Source organism: Danio rerio, chromosome 12 (genome assembly GCF_049306965.1).
Source record: "Danio rerio strain Tuebingen ecotype United States chromosome 12, GRCz12tu, whole genome shotgun sequence".
Classification (NCBI taxonomy): Eukaryota; Metazoa; Chordata; class Actinopteri; order Cypriniformes; family Danionidae; genus Danio; species Danio rerio.
This window is the reverse complement of record NC_133187.1, coordinates 36956457-36964921: the sequence shown is the minus strand read 5'-3', so window position 1 is coordinate 36964921 and position 8465 is coordinate 36956457. Positions and strand designations below refer to the sequence as shown.

Below are 8465 nucleotides of genomic sequence, written 5' to 3'. Positions count from 1 at the left end.
AGGGTTTGAATGGAAGACAGATGAAGGTCTCATGAAGGTCTGTCCCTTTCATCATCCAAACAGCATGGTGTGACTGTAAGGAGGCTACTGGCAATCTATTCTGGGCGAGTTGTTTTGCACAGAGGCAAGGGATGAAAGTGCTGATGGGACTCCCATGATTCCCTGGGGCCAGCTTGTTCTGAAAACCCCTCGGCCACCACACCAGAACAATCCAGGATTGGGAGGGGTTTTGTCAAAGTGCTTTGTCCCAAAGACAGGGGAGTGGAGTGCACAAAGGATAGTGCCTGTAGTAGGCACAGTATAAATGGGTAATCGCCACAGCACAGCGCACAGTTTACTGTAGATCATGGCAGTACGGAGCCTTTTTTTCGCACTGTTGCTATTGCTTCTGGGTCTGGTACTGGACAGAGCCTCCACCCATGCATTCAACCCCAGTCGCCTTCAACAGCACAAAATCCTCCACCTCGGTGAGAAATTAAATGAAAACTGACCACTGACATCTTTCAAGTGCATTTCAACTTAAGAAAAAAAAATGACTTTATACTTATTTCTATGTCTTTCTCAAAGATCCAAATATGGATTTCCTTTCCTTCTTTCCTCTCCTGGTACAACACCTTTCATTTGCTTCCTCATAAATCCTGTCTACCTGGTGTTTGTCGTCTTTGTGGCACTTTAACTGACATTGACTCAAGTGTTGTTCTGTCCTTAGACTGGCCGAAGGACTGTGGCCTGGCTCATTTCAAACCAAACACAGTGGAGCGTATTGTGTCAGGCAACGAAGCAAGACCTCACTCCTGGCCGTGGCAGGTCTCACTGCAGGTAAATTGAACTTGGAATGACACAGAATTACTCAATGTCTACCAAAAGAGGAAGTCTCTGACGCTCGTTTCTATTTCTGTAGGTTCGTCCCAGAGGCAGCAAACATTATGTTCATGTGTGTGGAGGGACTCTGATCCATAAGAATTGGGTTCTGACTGCTGCTCACTGCTTCCAGAAGTAAGGCAAATCCTTAATTGATCACGAACGTTGATTGAAGTCACGTAGGGCATTGTTCCTAGATGTCTTCCCCCTTCAATGTCCTAACCAGTGTGTGACACTCTCTTTGTGTCCAGGGGAAAGGCAGAGGATGCTAGTAGCTGGCGTATTGTTTTGGGTAAGCATCAGCTAAAAAGATCAGAGACCGCAGAACGATTCTTTCCAGTGAAGAGGATCTACAGGCATGAGCACTTCCGTTATCCAGCTCACAGTGAACTGGACTACGATATTGCATTGGTTAAAGCTGCCACGGACATCCAGCCAAGCAACTTCATTCGCTATGCCTGCCTGCCGCGCAAGCAGATCAACCTTAATCCAGGGCACTACTGCTGGGTGACGGGCTGGGGGGACACACGAGGTACAAACGACAACTTAAACCTTTGACCTTAAGTTGCATCGTCTCATATATAAAAGATGGATGCTTTAAGATCAAGAAAAAACACTTATTGGTTTAGATGTTGAATCAAAGATGAGGTGTAGTAATTGTGTGGTAACACCCATTCCATCTACATATAAACCTGGTTTATTTTAAGCCCGGGAGGCAAAATAATTAACATTTTGAATGTTTATTGAGTTTACCAAGGGGGATGATCCAATTATCCAGAACTTGGGTTTAGCATCTCTTCTTTTGTCAACTTTTAGGTGGAAAAGAAAATGTGTCACTTGCTGAAGCACTGAACCAAGCTAGGCTTCCAATCATTGACTATAAGACCTGCCGGCAAAAGAAGTTCTGGGGTGACCGTGTGAGGGACTCCATGATTTGTGCTGGCTTCAGAGATACAGAAGGGACCCCAGCTGCATGCCAGGTGAGAAAAGAAGTTCAATGATGAAATTCATGAAGATGCTCTATATTCAGTTGCCCTAACACCTTGTCTCTGGGTCTTTCTCTAACAGGGTGACTCAGGTGGCCCTCTGCTATGCCAGGTAGGGCGTGACCGCTGGGAGGTTCATGGCATTGTGAGCTTTGGTCCCATTGGATGCACGGTGGAAAACAAGCCCAGCGTCTTCACTCGCACTGCAGCCTACATCCCATGGATCGAGGCCACACGCATCAGGGATTTCTTCTTGCACTAAATTCCCACCTCCAAAAATTCCCTGCCTACAACTGTAGGCACAGGAAGAGTCATTGAAGCAACAGATTTAGTGCCATGTCCCTGTCTGGGTCAGGCCCATGGACCTGCTAATTCATTTGTGGTCCATGCCCTGGGAGCTGGTGAGCAGCAACACAATCCCCAGCCACCAAGTTAGGGTAGTTTGCACCAATATGTTGGACTTTTCTCCGCTATGTGAGATTCTTCTGGGCTTCGCTGTAGTACATAAACTGCTTTCAGCTATATCACAATCATCTGCACTTTGTGTTCGGCAAGCCAAGCAACATTTTTTGTTAAACAAGTGCTGGCTATTCTGCATTACACTCATCAGTTCAGTTGGCTTTGTTTTTTTTTTTTCTGTAAGGACTGGCATGTGCATTTGCCCTCTTGTGGGCAGTCCAGCGTGCAGCTCCTAAGGTGCTTTTAGAGTCAGCATCCAGAAGCAATAGAAAATATCACCTGAAGAGGGAGACAGTCTCCTGCTTTTCATCAAACACAGGTAACATCCATGCAAGATGGAAATTGATACCATACACTATAAAGTGGTACAAGCACTGTATCTAGATCATTTCCATAAATGCCTCAAATTTAATCTTTTTAATTGTTATTCTAACACCTACATTTAAATAAAGTACGATTTAATATATTAACATATATTGCTTATATTATAATTATTTAATCTTTAGGGAGGTTTGGGTACACTACTGCTAAGAGAAATATTACTTTTATTTACATAAAAAAATTTTTTTTGAAATCTAAAATGCTTTAATTATTGACAATGAGTGCCTATTTTTACAAAGTCACAATGAGGGACATTTATTATGGAATATTTCAATATTCTTCTGTACTCTGCATATTGACTGTTGAAATTGAGGCTGACCTGCTTACAAATAAACCATTTGTAAAACAAGACCTCTGATAATTCATTTCCATGCAGTCAGTTAATTTTTTTATACATTAAAATAACTTAATCTGTTACAAAGATCTTGATTTAAAGGTTGATTTAGTTATTAAAAGTCATTTAATTATTATTATTTAAAGTCGCATGATTCTGGAATAGTGTAGTACTGAATCGTGTAACTACCAGTAAGTTATCCTGATGCTACAAAAACACAGAGTATTTAACAGTGGGAACTTGCATTTTATTACAGTCCATTCTAAAGAGGAAGAACCCAGTTTAATCAGCACTGAAAAAACGCATAAATCCACAATGAGAACAGATAAAATCTCGTAATCAAAGCATAGAGTTCCTCCAGATGCAACTTAACATCAACAAAAACATACATGAACGAACACGATGTTACCAGCTAATTCATTGCAACATAGTCCACATATTTGGAGGCAGTTTGGTATTTCCATTTAAATAGTTTACTTAACCTAACTTTAAAGAATCTGTGCACATGTGGTGGTCCTTTTGTATCTTGTAGAAATGAATGGATCTCCAAAGGGGGGCAATAAATACCAAGAATTGGCTCAGAGTCAAAATAAGTCCATGGTTTGAGTTCTCAGTCATTCTCAGTAATGTGAAGGAGATTTCCCCTTTAGGTGATCCCAGTTGTTGTACAGAGCATACAGCCCTGACATGGCTAAACCAATGAGACCTCCTCTGGCAACTCCTTTGAGTCCACCTGAATGGAGATTGCCATTAAAATAAAATTCTCAACAACATAAAATCTTTAATAGCCACTATTATTAGCATTTAGGTCATTGTGTCTTGCTCACCTGTGGATTTAAATACCATCCCGGTTAATGTTCCAGCTGCCACTGTGTTGAGGTCGTCCTCTGCACCCCTGGCCTTCTCAATGGCCACACCAAACACGCTATACAAAAGAGCTGTTCAGAAAGAGAAACCAACATTTTATTAAACAAATCTCTCTAACAAATGATATGACTGGTTGTGATATTTATTTTATAAGATTCTTTGAAAGCATCTCACCTACTGATCCTAGTGTGTTGGCCCACGATGCCCCTTGTCGTGTGACCATGTTCAAAATCCTGGCAGAACATTAAAAAATTCAATATGAGTAAAATTATAAAGTTTTTAAGTCAAATAATTTTAGTGAAAGTTAATAGGAAAGTTAATAGTACAAGGAATAAATATTACTCCTACATTCATAAACAAAAACAAATATATGTGTGTTTCAGGGTACAGTGTTCACAGTAGGTGGTTGCACAGGCAAGTCAACTGGTTGAATTTAATGCTCTGTCATGACGCTTTTTGACTAACATCGACTAGTTGCAGTGCACAGATCACATGGTTTTTGACCTGAACTAAATGGCAGCTTTACACACGAAAGTGGTTTACTGAATGAAATTGCCCTCAGAACATTGCCATTTAAAAGTTATTTTTCTTATGATAGCGTCAATGATTCCCAAGAACTTTGAATGAACTTTAGATCGCCAAACAGGTGTCAGCCAGTCCCATGCAAATGTCCAATAGCAGATGCTAGCCAATCATGTTTTACGAAACGTTGGAAAAGAAATGCGATTGGCTGTTGTCCTCTTTAAAGCATAGACACTCACAAAAAAAGGCCGTACTTCAGCAAGATTTTGAGCAGCTTTTTTGGCTCGCACTAAAATATTATTACTTTTCTAAAAAGTATGGGCATTGATCACGGTGTTGACTGCAATTTTTAGCACTAAAACAAGCCTGTGCTAAAGTTCAATCATTATGAAAGTGTTGAGAATCAAACAACGTGAATATATTTGTTCTGCAAATAAATTGCTAATTGTGGCGTTTTGCTAAATATTTGCATCTTGTGAATTATTGGTGACATCACCAGGGACTAGTCGACATCAACTTAACTTTAATAACATAAAGTTGACTTCGAAAAATTGATGTTGCTCAACGCCTTGTTTACAGGTGATAAGCTACTTTAAGTAAAGTTTTCAGCAACAAGCCACCTCTCAAAAGCTCTAGCAAAGCTTGTTTTGGTAATGGTTAAGTTTTTGTTGTAGCTTATGCAGTTTGCCAAAAGCATAAAAAAAAAGAAAGCTCTCTCTCTCTCTCTCTCTCTCTCTCTCTCTCTATATATATATATATATATATATATATATATATATATATATATATATATATATATATATATATAGACACACACACACACACACACACATACATAGTTGAAGTCAGAATTATTGCTTATTTTTTTACCCAATATCTGTTTAACAGAGCAGATTTTTTTCAACAAATTTCTAAACATAATAGTTTTAATAACTCATTTCTAATAACTGATTTATTTTATCTTTGCCATGATGACAGTAAATTATATTTTACTAGATATTTTTCAAGACACTTCTATACAGCTTAAAGTGAAATTTAAAGGCTTAACTGATTAATAAGGTTAACTAGGCAGGTTAGGGTAATTAGGCAAGTTATTGTATAATGATAGTTTGTTCTGTAGACAGTTAAAAAAAGCTTAAAGGGACTAATCATTTTGGCCTTTAACAGGTTCATAAAAATTTAAAAAACTTTTTTTAAAAAGCTTTTATTCTAGCCGAAATAAAACAAATAAGACTTTCTCCAGAAGACAAAATATTATCAAACATACCGTGAAAATTTCCTTGCTCTGTTTAACATCATTTGAGAAATATTTAAAAAAGAAAAAAAAAATCAAGGGGGCTAATAATTTTGACTTCAACTGTATATATAAATACACACACACACACACAAACACACACACACGCGCACGTGCACACGCGATGTCACTATTTTCACAAAAACATCTTTTTGTAATTAACTAAGACAATAAATTAACAAATTGTAATTAACAAAGTGGTAAGTTTTCAAAAACGTGCACTTGTAAACACGTGTTTCACAAAATTTGTGTTATCATAATTCAGTTTCTGTGTAAATGCACACATGTTGTGCTTGCTAAATAAATAAAAAAAGCTGTTCATCGCACATTATGTACATGGCAGCATACATGAACATTAAATTTGAATAATAATGCTGCCTCTTATCAGCATTATATCAACCCCTGATAAAAAAAATACATAAAAAAGACTTAAATTGATCTTCATTTCGAATGTAATCTTCATTTTAGTTCATCTAATATTCTAATCTAATAATTTCTAAATATTTTGGAATTCACACTTACTGTACATTTCTGGGTTTTGACCATGGCATGTCTCTAGTTTCTGACAGGCCCATACGGAGACCATTGAGTGTCCCAAAAGCAGCTCCTTTAAAGAAACAAGCACCAGTTAAAATGAATAAAGACAAACGGTTGATCAAGACTACAAAAAAGGTCTTACCTGTTATACAACATCCACCAATGGTGAAGAAGGCCAGCTCAAAGCGACCACGAGTTTTATTTGCCCCAGTTGGCAAGATGAACTCATCAGTGTCCTGTGACAGCAGGAAGAAAAGGATTGCTTTCTTAAATGGAAGGTTTTTGAATTTACTATAATTCCAATTTGATATAATCAATAGTAAAAGATACATGTCCCAAATTAATTGAGCATTGCAAAACAGCTTTAAAAGGTGACTTTATAAAACTAAAATATTCAAAAGAAACAGAAGTGGAATTTTATCATCATACAGAAAAGTACATGTATTATAAAAATACATAAAACATTTATTCAGAACTCTGTTTACCAAAATACATAAAACAACACTTGATATTACTAAATTGTATTATATTTTAAACTTTTAAAGACAATGTATAACTAACACAAGTAAAACCTAGTGTCTTGAAACAATGGCAAATTATAAAGATTTGAAATAACCAATCTGTAGTTTTTTACTACACATTAGTCCTAAAAACAAAGTATTTCAATGTGTCATAAAATGATTGTAGTTTAAATATGCAACAATTATTTGACATTATAATATCATATTTGTATTATACCTAATTCCATTTTAGCGGGTGTCTGTAAATATTGAGGTAAGTTTGTCTTATGTTTGCACATTTGTTCAGTGACAACTTGTGACATGCTTCCTATGTTGTTAATATGGCAAACTTTAATAACTGGTTTTAATAATAACAATAAAAAACTATCTAGAAAACAACATTTTGCATAAATGTCAGAACTTGTAATAATTACATACAATGTATTGATCTTAGTTTATGTAGGACAAAACAATGTTGTTGTTTTTTTGTGACATTTGACTTACTGTTTCCCTAGAAAACATTAGATATAGTATTGATTTTATTGACAGTTAACCCCTTAATTCAGCTAATTAAGGCTTTAATTGGCTAGAGGATGTTTTATGAATTAGATCAAACGCTTGTAATAGACTTTTATGAATCTGTGGCCTTCCAGAACCTCACCTGTATGAGGTAACGAGGGTCAACATTGAGGTATGGGGAAAGAGGACTCATTCCAGTCACTGTGAATAAAGGGTAACAACCATTCAAGTTACACGGTATCAGAAAAGAATACTTCATAAACATATTCAGGTTATATTGGCTAACATTAGGTTAAACTTTAAACACCGAACACTTACACGGTACTCCTGAAAGCTCAGTGTTTGAATACTCAGGGGTTCCTCCACCAAAAATGCTCCCGAGTCCTCCTTTAAATCCTCCCGGTGGCGGTGTGTTGTTATCCATGTTTTCGGAGATTCACTTATACAGTTAATACCGCTTCGCTGATTACAATTCTTCCTTACTGACCCGCGTCAAACTAATGGAGACTATCCACACAAAATCTCTTCACCGACAGCCTTGTGTTCAATAATGTCTGATGTAAATCCGCATAGATGACACTATGTCGAGTTATCAAACGCTGATGTTTAATAATTAAAGTTTTTATTCTCTGACGAAGCGTTTCTACATCTCTGACCTCCACATGCTACCCTGCCGCAAACCGAAAGGACACCACTGACGTAACACTGCCGTAAAGTTACTCGCGTGATTACAGAACAGTAAAATAAACGCGTATCACATATAGATTAAATAAAACATAATGTGTCATTGTAAATTATGCTGTCAAATTATGTTGTTTTTATTTATATGACCTGTAAAGACACGGTATTCACCAGTTAGTTAAAGAACCTTTTGCGACCAACCGTGTTTTGTGACGTAAGGGATGAGGAAAGATCTACAAACATAAACAGGCATTTTTGTCTTGATAAGAAGTTGGAAAATGAAGCTTATATTATCAATCTTTTGATTATACTCACTGTTTCATATCCATCAATATAAATTCACCAGTCAGAACCTTTTTTTTCTAAATTAAGGAACTATATATTTATATAAACACCATTGAGGAGAGTACAAACAAACTAAGCTGTAAAAACACATTTAACTTATTGTGAATTAGTAAGGCCCAGCATTATTTGTAAAATTAGTTCTTTTAGTTATTATTTTATGTCTTGGTTTTACTTTTTGA

The 8465-nt window shown here is 36.8% G+C and overlaps 3 protein-coding genes across 9 annotated transcripts in view; 1 reads left to right on the top strand and 2 right to left on the bottom strand.

Annotated features, from left to right (window-relative positions):
* Window positions 1–8465, bottom strand: part of syt15 (synaptotagmin XV) — a 79057-nt gene that overhangs the window by 53798 nt on the left and 16794 nt on the right. The window lies entirely within an intron of this gene.
* Window positions 331–3023, top strand: zgc:112285. The gene is given in 6 exon segments (NM_001025514.1): window positions 331–467; window positions 710–819; window positions 902–996; window positions 1113–1393; window positions 1678–1841; window positions 1930–3023. Coding segments are annotated over 6 exon segments (951 nt in total). The 5' UTR covers window positions 331–346; the 3' UTR covers window positions 2110–3023.
* Window positions 3247–7929, bottom strand: timm23a (translocase of inner mitochondrial membrane 23 homolog a (yeast)). Its single transcript, NM_001105598.1, is given in 7 exon segments — window positions 3247–3754; window positions 3849–3959; window positions 4063–4121; window positions 6227–6311; window positions 6384–6477; window positions 7403–7461; window positions 7579–7929. Coding segments are annotated over 7 exon segments (627 nt in total). The 5' UTR covers window positions 7685–7929; the 3' UTR covers window positions 3247–3641.